Genomic DNA, 18,302 nt, shown 5'->3' on the forward strand with positions numbered 1-18,302 from the left:
CACCCGTGTACCTACAGATGCCCAGGCTGCTGGGGTGCCCACCCGTGTACCTATAGATGCCCAGGCTGCTGGGGCGCCCGCCCGTGTACCTATAGATGCCCAGGCTGCTGGGGCGCCCACCCGTGTACCTACAGATGCCCAGGCTGCTGGGTCGCCCACCCGTGTACCTACAGATGCCCAGGCTGCTGGGGCGCCCACCCCTGTACCTACAGATGCCCAGGCTGCTGGGGTGCCCACCCCTGTACCTACAGATACCCAGGCTGCTGGGGTGCCCACCCGTGTACCTACAGATGCCCAGGCTGCTGGGGCGCCCACCCCTGTACCTACAGATGCCCAGGCTGCTGGGGCGCCCACCCATGTACCTACAGATGCCCAGGCTGCTGGGGCACCCACCCGTGTACCTACAGATGCCCAGGCTGCTGGGGCGCCCACCCGTGTACCTATAGATGCCCAGGCTGCTGGGGCGCCCACCCGTGTACCTACAGATGCCCAGGCTGCTGGGTCGCCCACCCCTGTACCTACAGATACCCAGGCTGCTGGGGTGCCCACCCGTGTACCTACAGATGCCCAGGCTGCTGGGGCGCCCACCCCTGTACCTACAGATACCCAGGCTGCTGGGGTGCCCACCCGTGTACCTACAGATGCCCAGGCTGCTGGGTCGCCCACCCCTGTACCTACAGATACCCAGGCTGCTGGGGCGCCCGCCCGTGTACCTATAGATGCCCAGGCTGCTGGGGCGCCCGCCCGTGTACCTATAGATGCCCAGGCTGCTGGGTCACCCACCCCTGTACCTACAGATACCCAGGCTGCTGGGGCGCCCACCCCTGTACCTACAGATGCCCAGGCTGCTGGGGCGCCCACCCCTGTACCTACAGATGCCCAGGCTGTGGATGCCCAGTCCATAGCAAGTTATGCCATTGGGCACCACCCTGCCTCCCAGCGCTGGCGCCTTTCTTCCTCTTTGTGGCTGGCACAGGTGCTGCCAGGTTGCCCCGCTGTGGCAGGAACGGGTCGGGCCGGCCGAGCAGGGAGAGGGGTGTGGGGCAGGAGGAGGGGCTGAACGTGCAGCTCAGACACATTCCTTTTCTGGACATTTGTCACTTCCTCGTACAGCGATTCGGCTTCTCATGTCTCTCCCCCCGGGGAGCTCTGGCACAGGTAGCTGAGACCGCCGCCCCCTTGCCCACCCCTTGCCCACCGTCGCCATGAGCCAAGCGGCCAATAACCTGAGGGGCTTCCTCGCCAGGGTGCAGTCTCTCAAGCGCAGGGGGGAGGAGGACGCTCTCGGGCTGGAATTCCAGGTGAGAACAAAGCGGCGCTGTCTGTCCCTCTCTGCCTCCCACCTTCATCTTCCTCCTCTGCCTCTGCCCCTTCACTTTGCCCCGGGGCCCCCTGATATGGGATGGGCCCCCCTGTGGGACGAGCCCCTCTATGCACTCACACACCTGCCCCCATACACACTGGCCAATCACACACAACTGCCCCCATACACACTGGCCAATCACACACCTGCCCCCATACACACTGGCCAATCACACACCTGCCCCCATACACACTGGCCAATCACACACCTGCCCCCATACACACTGGCCAATCACACACCTGCCCCCATACACACTGGCCAATCACACACCTGCCCCCATACACACTGGCCAATCACACACCTGCCCCCATACACACTGGCCAATCACACACCTGCCCCCATACACACTGGCCAATCACACACCTGCCCCCATACACACTGGCCAATCACACACCTGCCCCCATACACATTGGCCAATCACACACCTGCCCCCATACACACTGGCCAATCACACACCTGCCCCCATACACACTGGCCAATCACACACCTGCCCCCATACACACTGGCCAATCACACACCTGCCCCCATACACACTGGCCAATCACACACCTGCCCCCATACACACTGGCCAATCACACACCTGCCCTCATACACACTGGCCAATCACACACCTGCCCCCATACACACTGGCCAATCACACACCTGCCCCCATACACATTGGCCAATCACACACCTGCCCTCATACACACTGGCCAATCACACACCTGCCCCCATACACACTGGCCAATCACACACCTGCCCCCATACACACTGGCCAATCACACACCTGCCCCCATACACACTGGCCAATCACACACCTGCCCCCATACACACTGGCCAATCACACACCTGCCCTCATACACACTGGCCAATCACACACCTGCCCTCATACACACTGGCCAATCACACACCTGCCCCCACACACACTGGCCAATCACACACCTGCCCCCATACACACTTGCCCCAACCTGTACATGGCAAAGTGTTGAACTCAGATTCAGTTTCTGATTGGACAGTAACATCACATGTCAGAACAGGGCAGCTAGGGGCAAGTTACCCACAGGGGTACAGTGAGGGGCACTTACAGTTAATAAACACTTATGGTTCAGACATTTTCTTCTTCTCAGTAGCCCCCCCCCCCCATGCCTGAAGGTTATGGGGCTGTTAGTGGGGGGCATATATATATATATACCTGTATGTTCCAGCCAATCAGAGTGGCTGCTCAGTAATAGGCACCCACCATACACAGAGGGGTATTACCCAGGGGGCCATTCTGTGCTGTGGGAATAGGGCTACTTGGCCCCTGTGGGTCAGTATTGGGGGGGGTCGCCCAGCCGTTCCTACTTCCTCCCACCTGTTTCCCAACACCGCAGGGAAGTGACAGAAACGGGATGTGAGAGGTTTCAGTGGCTCCCGTGTCCCTGCCCCAACCTCTGGCGTTGCCCCTAGCGACGCCTCACTTCCAGCAGCCGGAGGGCCCCATTAGTGCACCCCATACCGCTAGTACCTGCTGGCAGTTAGCAGCTCTCTGTCAGGCCCCCCAGCAGCGAGGGTCAGACTTACCGGCTGTGACTTTCCCCCGGTTTCTGTTCTGGTACCAAACCTGGCGCTGTTGTTCCTCTGCCCGCAGGAGATCAGGGCACAAGCGGGCGCTTTCCACAAGGAGAGCGACTTTACCACAGAGGTCGGAGGGAGTCCAGAGAACCTGAAAAAGAACCGCTACAAAGACATCCTGCCATGTAAGGGGCATACGCCTGTGTATGGGCAGCGGGCAGTGCCCAGGTGCTTTGGGCATCATGGGATTGGAGTAAATGCCAGGTATCCTGGTGGGGGAATGAGCCCCATAAGCAGGGAGTGGCACCAGTGGGCTGTATCTGGGACCTGGATCAGAACCGGGCACAATATGCCAGAGGGAGGGGCACATGGGGTTGGCACCTCGTTAATACATTGTTCTGCCTTTCAGACGACCAAACCCGCGTGCCAGTCACTTTCCTGTCTGAGGAAGAAGGTTCCGATTATATCAATGCCAGCTTCATTAAGGTACCCGCTAGTGGGTAGGAGGAGTCAGTGCCAGCCCCAGAATTAGCGGTATCTGTGCCAGCTTCATTAAGATACCCGCTACTGGGTAGGAGGGGTCAGTGCCAGCCTCAGGATTAGCGGTATCTGTGCCAGCTTCATTAAGGTACCCGCTAGTGGGTAGGAGGAGTCAGTGCCAGCCTCAGGATTAGCGGGTATCTGTGCCAGCTTCATTAAGGTACCAGCTAGTGGGTAGAAGGGGTCAGTGCCAGCCCCAGAATTAGCGGGTATCAGTGCCAGCTTCATTAAGGTACCCGCTAGTGGGTAGAAGGGGTCAGTGCCAGCCTCAGGATTAGCGGGTATCAGTGCCAGCTTCATTAAGATACCCCTAGTGGGTAGGAGGAGTCAGTGCCAGCCCCAGAATTAGCGGGTATCTGTGCCAGCTTCATTAAGGTACCAGCTAGTGGGTAAAAGGGGTCAGTGCCAGCCCCAGAATTAGCGGGTATCAGTGCCAGCTTCATTAAGGTACCCGCTAGTGGGTAGAAGGGGTCAGTGCCAGCCCCAGAATTAGCGGGTATCAGTGCCAGCTTCATTAAGGTACCCGCTAGTGGGTAGGACAGGACAGTGCCAGCCCCAGAATTAGCGGGTATCTGTGCCAGCTTCATTAAGGTACCCGCTAGTGGGTAGGACGGGACAGTGCCAGCCCCAGAATTAGCGCGTATCTGTGCCAGCTTCATTAAGGTACCCGCTAGTGGGTAGGAGGGGTCAGTGCCAGCCCCAGAATTAGCGGGTATCAGTGCCAGCTTCATTAAGGTACCCGCTAGTGGGTAGAAGGGGTCAGTGCCAGCCCCAGAAGTAGCGGGTATCAGTGCCAGCTTCATTAAGGTACCCGCTAGTGGGTAGGAGGGGTCAGTGCCAGCCTCAGAATTAGCGGGTATCTGTGCTAGCTTCATTAAGGTACCCGCTAGTGGGTAGGAGGGGTCAGTGCCAGCCTCAGAATTAGCGGGTATCTGTGCTAGCTTCATTAAGGTACCCGCTAGTGGGTAGGAGGGGTCAGTGCCAGCCTCATGATTAGTGGGTATCCGTGCCAGCTTCATTAAGGTACCCGCTAGTGGGTAGGAGGGGTCAGTGCCAGCCTCAGAATTAGCGGGTATCTGTGCTAGCTTCATTAAGGTACCCGCTAGTGGGTAGGAGGGGTCAGTGCCAGCCTCATGATTAGTGGGTATCCGTGCCAGCTTCATTAAGGTACCCGCTAGTGGGTAGAAGGGGTCAGTGCCAGCCTCAGGATTAGCGGGTATCTGTGCCAGCTTCATTAAGGTACCTGCTAGTGGGTAGGACGGGGCAGTGCCAGCCCCAGAATTAGCGGGTATCTGTGCCAGCTTCATTAAGGTACCCCCTAGTGGGTAGGAGGGGTCAGTGCCAGCCTCAGAATTAGCGGGTATCTGTGCCAGCTTCATTAAGGTACCCCCTAGTGGGTAGGACGGGGCAGTGCCAGCCCCAGAATTAGCGGGTATCTGTGCCAGCTTCATTAAGGTACCCCCTAGTGGGTAGGAGGGGTCAGTGCCAGCCTCAGAATTAGCGGGTATCAGTGCCAGCTTCATTAAGGTACCCGCTAGTGGGTAGGAGGGGTCAGTGCCAGCCTCAGAATTAGCGGGTATCAGTGCCAGCTTCATTAAGGTACCCGCTAGTGGGTAGGAGGGGTCAGTGCCAGCCTCAGAATTAGCGGGTATCAGTGCCAGCTTCATTAAGGTACCCGCTAGTGGGTAGGAGGGGTCAGTGCCAGCCTCAGAATTAGCAGGTATCTGTGCCAGCTTCATTACGGTACCCGCTAGTGGGTAGGAGGGGTCAGTGCCAGCCCCAGAATTAGCGGGTATCAGTGCCAGCTTCATTAAGGTACCCCTAGTGGGTAGGAGGGGTTAGTGCCAGCCCCAGAATTAGCGGGTATCAGTGCCAGCTTCATTAAGGTACCCGCTAGTGGGTAGGAGGGGTCAGTGCCAGCCTCAGAATTAGCGGGTATCTGTGCCAGCTTCATTAAGGTACCCGCTAGTGGGTAGGAGGGGTCAGTGCCAGCCTCAGGATTAGCGGGTATCTGTGCCGGCTTCATTAAGGTACCCGCTAGTGGGTAGGAGGGGTCAGTGCCAGCCCCAGAATTAGCGGGTATCAGTGCCAGCTTCATTAAGGTACCCCCTAGTGGGTAGGAGGGGTTAGTGCCAGCCCCAGAATTAGCGGGTATCAGTGCCAGCTTCATTAAGGTACCCGCTAGTGGGTAGAAGGGGTCAGTGCCAGCCTCAGGATTAGCGGGTATCAGTGCCAGTTTCATTAAGATACCCCTAGTGGGTAGGAGGAGTCAGTGCCAGCCCCAGAATTAGCGGGTATCTGTGCCAGCTTCATTAAGGTACCAGCTAGTGGGTAAAAGGGGTCAGTGCCAGCCCCAGAATTAGCGGGTATCAGTGCCAGCTTCATTAAGGTACCCGCTAGTGGGTAGAAGGGGTCAGTGCCAGCCCCAGAATTAGCGGGTATCAGTGCCAGCTTCATTAAGGTACCCGCTAGTGGGTAGGACAGGACAGTGCCAGCCCCAGAATTAGCGGGTATCTGTGCCAGCTTCATTAAGGTACCCGCTAGTGGGTAGGACGGGACAGTGCCAGCCCCAGAATTAGCGGGTATCTGTGCCAGCTTCATTAAGGTACCCGCTAGTGGGTAGGAGGGGTCAGTGCCAGCCCCAGAATTAGCGGGTATCAGTGCCAGCTTCATTAAGGTACCCGCTAGTGGGTAGAAGGGGGTCAGTGCCAGCCCCAGAAGTAGCGGGTATCAGTGCCAGCTTCATTAAGGTACCCGCTAGTGGGTAGGAGGGGTCAGTGCCAGCCTCAGAATTAGCGGGTATCTGTGCTAGCTTCATTAAGGTACCCCTAGTGGGTAGGAGGGGTCAGTGCCAGCCTCAGAATTAGCGGGTATCTGTGCCAGCTTCATTAAGGTACCCGCTAGTGGGTAGGAGGGGTCAGTGCCAGCCTCAGAATTAGCGGGTATCTGTGCTAGCTTCATTAAGGTACCCGCTAGTGGGTAGGAGGGGTCAGTGCCAGCCTCATGATTAGTGGGTATCCGTGCCAGCTTCATTAAGGTACCCGCTAGTGGGTAGAAGGGGTCAGTGCCAGCCTCAGGATTAGCGGGTATCTGTGCCAGCTTCATTAAGGTACCCGCTAGTGGGTAGGACGGGGCAGTGCCAGCCCCAGAATTAGCGGGTATCTGTGCCAGCTTCATTAAGGTACCCCTAGTGGGTAGGAGGGGTCAGTGCCAGCCTCAGAATTAGCGGGTATCTGTGCCAGCTTCATTAAGGTACCCCCTAGTGGGTAGGACGGGGCAGTGCCAGCCCCAGAATTAGCGGGTATCTGTGCCAGCTTCATTAAGGTACCCCCTAGTGGGTAGGAGGGGTCAGTGCCAGCCTCAGAATTAGCGGGTATCAGTGCCAGCTTCATTAAGGTACCCGCTAGTGGGTAGGAGGGGTCAGTGCCAGCCTCAGAATTAGCAGGTATCTGTGCCAGCTTCATTACGGTACCCGCTAGTGGGTAGGAGGGGTCAGTGCCAGCCCCAGAATTAGCGGGTATCAGTGCCAGCTTCATTAAGGTACCCCCTAGTGGGTAGGAGGGGTTAGTGCCAGCCCCAGAATTAGCGGGTATCAGTGCCAGCTTCATTAAGGTACCCGCTAGTGGGTAGGAGGGGTCAGTGCCAGCCTCAGAATTAGCGGGTATCTGTGCCAGCTTCATTAAGGTACCCGCTAGTGGGTAGGAGGGGTCAGTGCCAGCCTCAGGATTAGCGGGTATCTGTGCCGGCTTCATTAATGTACCCGCTAGTGGGTAGGAGGGGTCAGTGCCAGCCTCAGAATTAGCGGGTATCTGTGCCAGCTTCATTAAGGTACCCGCTAGTGGGTAGGAGGGGTCAGTGCCAGCCCCAGAATTAGCGGGTATCAGTGCCAGCTTCATTAAGGTACCCCCTAGTGGGTAGGAGGGGTTAGTGCCAGCCCCAGAATTAGCGGGTATCAGTGCCAGCTTCATTAAGGTACCCGCTAGTGGGTAGGAGGGGTCAGTGCCAGCCTCAGAATTAGCGGGTATCTGTGCCAGCTTCATTAAGGTACCCGCTAGTGGGTAGGAGGGGTCAGTGCCAGCCCCAGAATTAGCGGGTATCTGTGCCAGCTTCATTAAGGTACCCCTAGTGGGTAGGAGGGGTCAGTGCCAGCCCCAGAATTAGCGGGTATCAGTGCCAGCTTCATTAAGGTACCCGCTAGTGGGTATGAGGGGTCAGTGCCAGCCTCAGAATTAGCGGGTATCTGTGCCAGCTTCATTAAGGTACCCGCTAGTGGGTAGGAGGGGTCAGTGCCAGCCTCAGAATTAGCGGGTATCTGTGCCGGCTTCATTAAGGTACCCGCTAGTGGGTAGGAGGGGTCAGTGCCAGCCCCAGAATTAGCGGGTATCTGTGCCGGCTTCATTAAGGTACCCGCTAGTGGGTAGGAGGGGTCAGTGCCAGCCTCAGAATTAGCGGGTATCAGTGCCAGCTTCATTAAGGTACCCGCTAGTGGGTATGAGGGGTCAGTGCCAGCCTCAGAATTAGCGGGTATCTGTGCCAGCTTCATTAAGGTACCCGCTAGTGGGTAGGAGGGGTCAGTGCCAGCCTCAGAATTAGCGGGTATCTGTGCCGGCTTCATTAAGGTACCCGCTAGTGGGTAGGAGGGGTCAGTGCCAGCCCCAGAATTAGCGGGTATCTGTGCCGGCTTCATTAAGGTACCCGCTAGTGGGTAGGAGGGGTCAGTGCCAGCCCCAGAATTAGCGGGTATCTGTGCCGGCTTCATTAAGGTACCCCCTAGTGGGTAGGAGGAGTCAGTGCCAGCCTCAGAATTAGAATTCTGATTGGCGGGAATGCCTTACAGAGTAATAATGGGGGGGCAGTTGTATTTCCCAGGGGTACATGGGGTACATGCCAGGGCACTGATGAACCCTCTGTCGCGCAGGGCACGGATCCGGGCCGCGGTTACATTGCCACCCAGGGGCCCCTCCCGCACACCATACAGGATTTCTGGAGGATGGTCTGGCAGTACCAGGTGAAGGTAAGAGGGGGGGCAGTACCAGGTGAAGGTAAGAGGGGGGGGCAGTACCAGGTGAAGGTAAGAGGGGGGGCAGTACCAGGTGAAGGTAAGAGGGGGGGCAGTACCAGGTGAAGGTAAGAGGGGGGGGCAGTACCAGGTGAAGGTAAGAGGGGGGGCAGTACCAGGTGAAGGTAAGAGGGGGGGGCAGTACCAGGTGAAGGTAAGAGGGGGGGCAGTACCAGGTGAAGGTAAGAGGGGGGGGCAGTACCAGGTGAAGGTAAGAGGGGGGGGCAGTACCAGGTGAAGGTAAGAGGGGGGGGCAGTACCAGGTGAAGGTAAGAGGGGGGGGCAGTACCAGGTGAAGGTAAGAGGGGGGGCAGTACCAGGTGAAGGTAAGAGGGGGGGGCAGTACCAGGTGAAGGTAAGAGGGGGGGGCAGTACCAGGTGAAGGTAAGAGGGGGGGGCAGTACCAGGTGAAGGTAAGAGGGGGGGGCAGTACCAGGTGAAGGTAAGAGGGGGGGGCAGTACCAGGTGAAGGTAAGAGGGGGGGCAGTACCAGGTGAAGGTAAGAGGGGGGGGCAGTACCAGGTGAAGGTAAGAGGGGGGGGCAGTACCAGGTGAAGGTAAGAGGGGGGGCAGTACCAGGTGAAGGTAAGAGGGGGGGCAGTACCAGGTGAAGGTAAGAGGGGGGGCAGTACCAGGTGAGGTGAAGGTAAGAGGGGGGGCAGTACCAGGTGAAGGTAAGAGGGGGGTAGTACCAGGTGAAGGCAAGGGGGGGGGGCAGTACCAGGTGAAGGTAAGAGGGGGGGGCAGTACCAGGTGAAGGTAAGAGGGGGGGGCAGTACCAGGTGAAGGTAAGAGGGGGGGGCAGTACCAGGTGAAGGTAAGAGGGGGGGGCAGTACCAGGTGAAGGTAAGAGGGGGGGGCAGTACCAGGTGAAGGTAAGAGGGGGGGGCAGTACCAGGTGAAGGTAAGAGGGGGGGGCAGTACCAGGTGAAGGTAAGAGGGGGGGGCAGTACCAGGTGAAGGTAAGAGGGGGGGGCAGTACCAGGTGAAGGTAAGAGGGGGGGGCAGTACCAGGTGAAGGTAAGAGGGGGGGGCAGTACCAGGTGAAGGTAAGAGGGGGGGCAGTACCAGGTGAAGGTAAGAGGGGGGGGCAGTACCAGGTGAAGGTAAGAGGGGGGGCAGTACCAGGTGAAGGTAAGAGGGGGGGTAGTACCAGGTGAAGGCAAGGGGGGGGGCAGTACCAGGTGAAGGTAAGAGGGGGGGCAGTACCAGGTGAAGGTAAGAGGGGGGGGGCAGTACCAGGTGAAGGTAAGAGGGGGGGGCAGTACCAGGTGAAGGTAAGAGGGGGGGCAGTACCAGGTGAAGGTAAGGGGGGGGGGCAGTACCAGGTGAAGGTAAGAGGGGGGGCAGTACCAGGTGAAGGTAAGAGGGGGGGCAGTACCAGGTGAAGGTAAGGGGGGGGGGGGGCAGTACCAGGTGAAGGTAAGGGGGGGGGGGGCAGTACCAGGTGAAGGTAAGAGGGGGGGGCAGTACCAGGTGAAGGTAAGGGGGGGGGGCAGTACCAGGTGAAGGTAAGGGGGGGGGGCAGTACCAGGTGAAGGTAAGAGGGGGGGGCAGTACCAGGTGAAGGTAAGAGGGGGGGCAGTACCAGGTGAAGGTAAGAGGGGGGGCAGTACCAGGTGAAGGTAAGGGGGGGGGCAGTACCAGGTGAAGGTAAGAGGGGGGGGCAGTACCAGGTGAAGGTAAGAGGGGGGGCAGTACCAGGTGAAGGTAAGGGGGGGGGCAGTACCAGGTGAAGGTAAGGGGGGGGGCAGTACCAGGTGAAGGTAAGGGGGGGGGGCAGTACCAGGTGAAGGTAAGAGGGGGGGGCAGTACCAGGTGAAGGTAAGAGGGGGGGCAGTACCAGGTGAAGGTAAGAGGGGGGGGCAGTACCAGGTGAAGGTAAGAGGGGGGGGCAGTACCAGGTGAAGGTAAGGGGGGGGGCAGTACCAGGTGAAGGTAAGAGGGGGGGCAGTACCAGGTGAAGGTAAGAGGGGGGGGCACTGCCCTTCAGTCGGCCCCAGGGCCGGATCCCTCCTCTCATCATTTGTCTCTTGTCATTGGGCAGGTCATTGTGATGGCGTGCAGGGAGGTGGAGCATGGAAAGGTAAGTACCCACCTGTCTCTCAATGCCCCGCCCATCTCAGCCCCCCATTGCCATTGGTTGATCTATGGGGAGGGTTGTTCCCTAGTTGGGAATATGCACAGGGGGGGGGGAAGGGGGGGCAAATAGCTCAGATTGCCCCGGCAGATCCAACAGGGGCATTTCTTACCCTTATTCCCTGAACACTATTCACAAGCTGCTTCTGTTTAAAGGGGAACTAAAGCTCAGCAAAGAAATAAGCTAAAACTGCTACACTGTGTATTGTGGGCCCCCACACCAGCCCGGGGCCCCCACAGCCCCTTAGTGGCACAAAAGCATCAGCTCCTATGCCAGATGTGACCTCACTTCCTGTTTGAGGATTGGCCACGCCCCTGGGCCGGTACTGTAGGGCCCCACCTTCTCCTGTATTTATATATCCCCATTCCTCCCCTAGAGAAAGTGTGAGCGATACTGGCCCCTGGATGATGCCACCACGCCGGCCCAGTTTGGCCCATTCACCATCAGCAAGGTAAGTCCCATTAACTCCTTATCAGCCGGGACCCACAATCCTCTGCTGACCCCATTCCTTCCTTTCAGCTGGAGAAGAACAGAGTCAATGCCGAGGTCATCTACCGAAAACTCAGGGTCACCTTCAGGGAGGTAAGTGGGGCTACAGCGCTTAGTTGGCCACTAGAGGGGGCTACAGCGCTTAGTTGGCCACTAGAGGGGGCTACAGCGCTTAGTTGGCCACTAGAGGGGGCTACAGCGCTTAGTTGGCCACTAGAGGGGGCTACAGCGCTTAGTTGGCCACTAGAGGGGGCTACAGCGCTTAGTTGGCCACTAGAGGGGGCTACAGCGCTTAGTTGGCCACTAGAGGGGGCTACAGCGCTTCGTTGGCCACTAGAACGGGCTACAGCGCTTAGTTGGCCACTAGAGGGGGCTACAGCGGTTAGTTGGCCACTAGAGGGGGCTACAGCGGTTAGTTGGCCACTAGAGGGGGCTACAGCGCTTAGTTGGCCACTAGAGGGGGCTACAGCGGTTAGTTGGCCACTAGAGGGGGCTACAGCGGTTAGTTGGCCACTAGGGGGGGCTATAGCGGTTAGTTGGTCACTAGAGGGGGCTACAGCGGTTAGTTGGCCACTAGAGGGGGCTACAGCGGTTAGTTGGCCACTAGAGGGGGCTACAGCGGTTAGTTGGCCACTAGAGGGGGCTACGGCGGTTAGTTGGCCACTAGAGGGGGCTACGGCGGTTAGTTGGCCACTAGAGGGGGCTACAGCGGTTAGTTGGCCACTAGAGGGGGCTACGGCAGTTAGTTGGCCACTAGAGGGGGCTACAGCGGTTAGTTGGCCACTAGAGGGGGCTACAGCGCTTAGTTGGCCACTAGAGGGGGCTACAGCGGTTAGTTGGCCACTAGAGGGGGCTACAGCGGTTAGTTGGCCACTAGAGGGGGCTACGGCAGTTAGTTGGACACTTTGGTTCTTTGGTGCAGGAGTCGCGGGACATCAGCCACTTTCAGTACGTGGCGTGGCCGGACCGTGGGATCCCCGACTCCTACTCCTGTTTCCTGGAGATGATCCAGCTTGTGCCCCAGTACCAGCGAGAGAGCCGCGTGCCCCTGTGTGTGCATTGCAGGTGCGGCTCAACAGCTTGCAATCTATTCCTGTATCCTGTACTGTACTCATTGCTCTTTCCTTCATCCTCTTACCCCGACACCCCCTAATGCCCCCCCATTGCCCATACAGCTTGCAATCTATTCCTGTATCCTGTACTGTACTCATTGCTCTTTCCAACATCCTCTTACCCTGCCCCCCCTAATGCCCCCCCATTGCCCATACAGCTTGCAATCTATTCCTGTATCCTGTACTGTACTCATTGCTCTTTCCTTCATCCTCTTACCCCGACACCCCCTAATGCCCCCCCATTGCCCATACAGCTTGCAATCTATTCCTGTATCCTGTACTGTACTCATTGCTCTTTCCTTCATCCTCTTACCCCGACACCCCCTAATGCCCCCCCATTGCCCATACAGCTTGCAATCTATTCCTGTATCCTGTACTGTACTCATTGCTCCCCCCATTGCCCATACAGCTTGCAATCTATTCCTGTATCCTGTACTGTACTCATTGCTCTTTCCTTCATCCTCTTACCCCGACACCCCCTAATGCCCCCCCATTGCCCATACAGCTTGCAATCTATTCCTGTATCCTGTACTGTACTCATTGCTCTTTCCTTCATCCTCTTACCCCGACACCCCCTAATGCCCCCCCATTACCCCAGAGTCACACTGGGTTCTGCTCTTTGTGCAGTGCGGGCTGCGGCAGAACTGGGGTAATCTGTATGGTGGAGTATATCCAGAGCCTCCTGCAGCGGCAGGTAAGTGCCCCCCCCTGCGGGGCTAATATGCACCCCCCCAGCTTTGCCCCCCACCTCTCTGCATCTCCCCGCTCTTATGTTGCAGAGGGTCCCGGCTGATTTCAGTATATTCAATGCCGTGCTGCAAATGAGGCGCCAGAGACCCTCTGCGGTCCAGACCCAGGTAGGTACTTGGTACCGATACACCCACCTCATACGTGGCTCCGCCCCCTTCCCTACCTGCCATGGAGGTACCTCCTCTACCTTCACTCTGCCCTGCCCCCCCTGCTATCCATATCACCATGGTGACTGTGCCCCCCGCCCCACAGGAGCAGTATGAGTTTCTGTACCACGCAGTCACAGAGATGTTCGACAAGGAGCTGCAGACCAGCCGTTGCTATGAGAATCTGAAGGAGGTGAGTGCAGGGAATAGGACAGCTGGGCGCCTATGGCCTCGTACACACTGCTGCACAAAATCACATGACTCCCAAGTTGCAGCTACAGGAGCAGTCTGTGCCAATGGGGGAGATATTTAAAGACACGGCAGTCTCCATAGTAACGTGGGGGATGTGCCTCAGTGAGTAGCTGTGGGCACAGAGGGTTAAAGACACATTGGTTTCATCTCCTAAAAACAGGAAGGGGTGGAGACTTCCTGATTGGCTGAAATTAGTGCAGTGATCAGCAGTCTGTGATCTACTCTGAGCCACTGTCTGTCCCTACAGGATAAATCTCCTCTGTACGACGATGCCACATCAGTACTGAGCGCCCTCCGGCAACTGCCCCCCCAGAGGAAGAAGCCCCCGGCACGGTGAGTGCGAGAAAGCTATCTGCTAGAGTGGAGAGAGCGCTCTCAGGAAGGAGTCAGTGCAGAGAGAGCGCTCTCAGGAAGGTGTCAGTGCAGAGAGAGCGCTCTCAGGAAGGTGTCAGTGCAGAGAGAGAGCTCTCAGGAAGGAGTCAGTGCAGAGAGAGCGCTCTCAGGAAGGAGTCAGTGCAGAGAGAGCGCTCTCAGGAAGGAGTCAGTGCAGAGAGAGAGCTCTCAGGAAGGTGTCAGTGCAGAGAGAGCGCTCTCAGGAAGGAGTCAGTGCAGAGAGAGCGCTCTCAGGAAGGTGTCAGTGCAGAGAGAGAGCTCTCAGGAAGGTGTCAGTGCAGAGAGAGCGCTCTCAGGAAGGTGTCAGTGCAGAGAGAGCGCTCTCAGGAAGGAGTCAGTGCAGAGAGAGCGCTCTCAGGAAGGTGTCAGTGCAGAGAGAGAGCTCTCAGGAAGGTGTCAGTGCAGAGAGAGCGCTCTCAGGAAGGTGTCAGTGCAGAGAGAGCGCTCTCAGGAAGGAGTCAGTGCAGAGAGAGAGCTCTCAGGAAGGTGTCAGTGCAGAGAGAGCGCTCTCAGGAAGGAGTCAGTGCAGAGAGAGCGCTCTCAGGAAGTAGTCAGTGCAGAGAGAGCGCTCTCAGGAAGGTGTCAGTGCAGAGAGAGCGCTCTCAGGAAGGAGTCAGTGCAGAGAGAGCGCTCTCAGGAAGGTGTCAGTGCAGAGAGAGCGCTCTCAGGAAGGTGTCAGTGCAGAGAGAGCGCTCTCAGGAAGGAGTCAGTGCAGAGAGAGAGCTCTCAGGAAGGTGTCAGTGCAGAGAGAGCGCTCTCAGGAAGGTGTCAGTGCAGAGAGAGCACTCTCAGGAAGGAGTCAGTGCAGAGAGAGCGCTCTCAGGAAGGTGTCAGTGCAGAGAGCGCTCTCAGGAAGGTGTCAGTGCAGAGAGAGCGCTCTCAGGAAGGTGTCAGTGCAGAGAGAGAGCTCTCAGGAAGGTGTCAGTGCAGAGAGAGAGCTCTCAGGAAGGTGTCAGTGCAGAGAGAGCGCTCTCAGGAAGGTGTCAGTGCAGAGAGAGCGCTCTCAGGAAGGTGTCAGTGCAGAGAGAGCGCTCTCAGGAAGGTGTCAGTGCAGAGAGAGAGCTCTCAGGAAGGTGTCAGTGCAGAGAGAGCGCTCTCAGGAAGGTGTCAGTGCAGAGAGAGCGCTCTCAGGAAGGAGTCAGTGCAGAGAGAGAGCTCTCAGGAAGGTGTCAGTGCAGAGAGAGCGCTCTCAGGAAGGAGTCAGTGCAGAGAGAGCGCTCTCAGGAAGTAGTCAGTGCAGAGAGAGCGCTCTCAGGAAGGTGTCAGTGCAGAGAGAGCGCTCTCAGGAAGGAGTCAGTGCAGAGAGAGCGCTCTCAGGAAGGTGTCAGTGCAGAGAGAGCGCTCTCAGGAAGGTGTCAGTGCAGAGAGAGCGCTCTCAGGAAGGAGTCAGTGCAGAGAGAGCGCTCTCAGGAAGGTGTCAGTGCAGAGAGAGCGCTCTCAGGAAGGAGTCAGTGCAGAGAGAGCGCTCTCAGGAAGGTGTCAGTGCAGAGAGAGCGCTCTCAGGAAGGTGTCAGTGCAGAGAGAGAGCTCTCAGGAAGGTGTCAGTGCAGAGAGAGCGCTCTCAGGAAGGTGTCAGTGCAGAGAGAGCACTCTCAGGAAGGAGTCAGTGCAGAGAGAGAGCTCTCAGGAAGGTGTCAGTGCAGAGAGAGCGCTCTCAGGAAGGTGTCAGTGCAGAGAGAGCACTCTCAGGAAGGAGTCAGTGCAGAGAGAGCGCTCTCAGGAAGGTGTCAGTGCAGAGAGAGCGCTCTCAGGAAGGTGTCAGTGCAGAGAGAGCGCTCTGAGTGTCAGTGTCTCTTCCCCTTCCTGCTCTCAAGTGCGAGAGTGCTGATCTCTGTGAGACTCATGACTCATCTCTCTCTCTGTCTCTCTCTGTCTCTGGGCAGACTGCCTATCGGTGCCGAGTACCCACCCCTGTGTGCCCCAGAGCAGAGGCCGGGGCAGATGCCCGCCATGAGTGCCAATGAAACTTACGCTGTTGTACAGAAGAAGAGGCCAGTGGCGCCAGAGACACGCCCACAGACAGTGCAGTATGATAATGTGCCCACTCACGTGCCCACTCACGTGCCCACCCCGGCACCTCTGGACCAGCTGTACAGCACTGTCACGCACAAAGGCAACCGGGCAAGCTCTGCCAACGCAATCTCCTCCAACTACACCCTGGCCGGTGCCCCTGGCCCCGCGGAAACTGCCTCCGTCACGTATGCCCAGGTGCCCATGCCCAGCAGGACAGGTAACAGGAGCGTCAGAAGCAGGACGAAAGCCCTAAGGGTCTTCCCGGGTTTGGTGGGCACCTTGTGCTGCTTTATGCCAGGGAATCTAGACTGAGGGTCCTGCCGGGTTGGCACCTTGTGCTGCTTTATGCCAGGGAATCTAGACTGAGGGTCCTGCCGGGTTGGCACCTTGTGCTGCTTTATGCCAGGGAATCTAGTCTGAGGGTCCTGCCGGGTTGGCACCTTGTGCTGCTTTATGCCAGGGAATCTAGACTGAGGGTCCTGCCGGGTTGGCACCTTGTGCTGCTTTATGCCAGGGAATCTAGACTGAGGGTTCTGCCGGGTTGGCACCTTGTGCTGCTTTATGCCAGGGAATCTAGACTGAGGGTTCTGCCGGGTTGGCACCTTGTGCTGCTTTATGCCAGGGAATCTAGACTGAGGGTCCTGCCGGGTTGGCACCTTGTGCTGCTTTATGCCAGGGAATCTAGACTGAGGGTTCTGCCGGGTTGGCACCTTGTGCTGCTTTATGCCAGGGAATCTAGACTGAGGGTTCTGCCGGGTTGGCACCTTGTGCTGCTTTATGCCAGGGAATCTAGACTGAGGGTCCTGCCGGGTTGGCACCTTGTGCTGCTTTATGCCAGGGAATCTAGACTGAGGGTTCTGGGGGGAGGTTGAGTGAGAGGTGGGAGCAGCGGATCAGGGGGGCACTAAATTAGCCATAGGCTGGTAACCTACCCCCGTGGGGTTCTCCCCCTGGCATCAAGGGACTTCTGCTTCCCCTGATGCCAAGTCTAGTGCCAGGGCTCAACCCAAGAAGCTAGCAGCCTGGGCAGTGCAACCTATTGGATGGTGCCAACGGCCCCTCGGCCCACTTACTCCTAGCGGGGGGGGTAGAGTTAGGGACACAGTTGTGGGGCAGAGGGGCAGTAGGGAAGGGGCAGAAGCAGCAGTGCCACCTGTGTGCATTGTGTGTCCTGTTAGTGTTGTGTGTTTCCTGTCCTGGCACTGCCCACTGGCATCTCCCTTATTTACCCTGCTCTCCCCTGCCCGCCCTGCTGCCATGTTCCCTTCCCCACCCACCATCCTGGCACTACCCGCCCACCCACCATCCTGGCACTACCCGCCCACCATCCTGGCACTACCCGCCCACCATCCTGGCACTACCCACCCACCATCCTGGCACTACCCACCCACCATCCTGGCACTACCCACCCACCCACCATCCTGGCACTACCCGCCCACCATCCTGGCACTGTGCCCCCCTTACCCCACGTCTGTCCTGTCTCAGTGTCTCGTGCTGTTCATGTTCCCGTCATGTCAATAAACTGCTCTGTGTCCCACTGTCTGTCTGTGTGTTTGTCAGCTGGGTGTGGGGGGGGCGGGAGGGGGGAGGAGCAAATGTGGGAGGGAAGGAAGGATTAGCAGTGCCAGGGGGGGTAAGATGAAGGGGTTGGGCAGTGCCAGGGGGTAAGATGAAGGGGTTGGGCAGTGCCAGGGGGTAAGATGAAGGGGTTGGGCAGTGCCAGGGGGTAAGATGAAGGGGTTGGGCAGTGCCAGGGGTAAGATGAAGGGGTTGGGCAGTGCCAGGGGGTAAGAATGAAGGGGTTGGGCAGTGCCAGGGGGTAAGATGAAGGGGTTGGGCAGTGCCGGGGGTAAGATGAAGGGGTTTGGGCAGTGCCGGGGGGTAAGATGAAGGGGTTTGGGCAGTGCCGGGGGGTAAGATGAAGGGGTTGGGCAGTGCCAGGGGGGTAAGATGAAGGGGTTGGGCAGTGCCGGGGGTAAAGATGAAGGGGTTGGGCAGTGCCGGGGGGTAAGATGAAAGGGGTTTGGGCAGTGCCAGGGGGTAAATGGGAGGGTGGATGCAGGGGTAGATGAGGGTTGGCGTCAGGGGTAGTAGTGCTGCGGGGGGGTAAGGTGGATGGGGGAAGATGAAGGGGTTTGGGAGTGCCAGGGGGTAAGATGAGGGTTTGGGCAGTGCCAGGGGGTAAGATGAAGGGGTTTTGGGCAGTGCCAGGGGGGGTAAGATGAAGGGTTGGGCAGTGCCGGGGGTGATGGGGTTGCAGCAGGGTAAGATGAAGGGGTTTGGGAGCTGGGGTAGATGAAGGTTGCTCGGGGGGGTAAGAATGAAGGGGTTGGGCAGTGCCTGGGGGTAAAGATGAAGGGTTGGGGCGTGGCCTAGGGGGGGTAAGATGAAGGGATGTCGGGGTAAGAGAGGGTTGGCAGTGCGGGGCAGGAGGTGGCAGCAGGGGGTAGAGAAGGGTTGGAGCAGGGGAATAGGGTGGGCAGTGCCGGGGGTGAAGATGAAGGGGTTGGGT

General features: G+C 58.1%; 1 protein-coding gene across 1 annotated transcript; it reads left to right on the top strand.

Moving 5' to 3' along the window:
• Window positions 1-1,108: 1,108 nt before the first annotated feature.
• ptpn18 (protein tyrosine phosphatase non-receptor type 18) lies at window positions 1,109-17,332 on the top strand. Its single transcript, XM_031891039.1, has 13 exons — window positions 1,109-1,301; window positions 2,973-3,081; window positions 3,306-3,382; window positions 8,355-8,450; window positions 10,543-10,581; window positions 11,012-11,086; window positions 11,155-11,217; window positions 12,047-12,189; window positions 12,864-12,930; window positions 13,016-13,093; window positions 13,239-13,325; window positions 13,632-13,717; window positions 15,661-17,332. The coding sequence occupies exons 1-13, from the start codon at window positions 1,206-1,208 to the stop codon at window positions 16,100-16,102; spliced, it is 1,458 nt and encodes a 485-aa protein (XP_031746899.1). The 5' UTR covers window positions 1,109-1,205; the 3' UTR covers window positions 16,103-17,332.
• The last annotated feature ends 970 nt before the right edge of the window (window positions 17,333-18,302 follow it).

This window comes from Xenopus tropicalis, chromosome 8 (genome assembly GCF_000004195.4).
Source record: "Xenopus tropicalis strain Nigerian chromosome 8, UCB_Xtro_10.0, whole genome shotgun sequence".
Classification (NCBI taxonomy): domain Eukaryota; kingdom Metazoa; phylum Chordata; class Amphibia; order Anura; family Pipidae; genus Xenopus; species Xenopus tropicalis.

Bases quoted from the DNA above. Each gene is read 5' to 3' on its own strand.
- ptpn18 (XM_031891039.1), top strand. From the start codon at position 1,206: ATGAGCCAAGCGGCCAATAACCTGAGGGGCTTCCTCGCCAGGGTGCAG. The intron at 13,326-13,631 runs GTGAGTGCAGGG...CTGTCCCTACAG, and splicing joins GCTATGAGAATCTGAAGGAG to GATAAATCTCCTCTGTACGA. The intron at 13,718-15,660 runs GTGAGTGCGAGA...GTCTCTGGGCAG, and splicing joins AGGAAGAAGCCCCCGGCACG to ACTGCCTATCGGTGCCGAGT.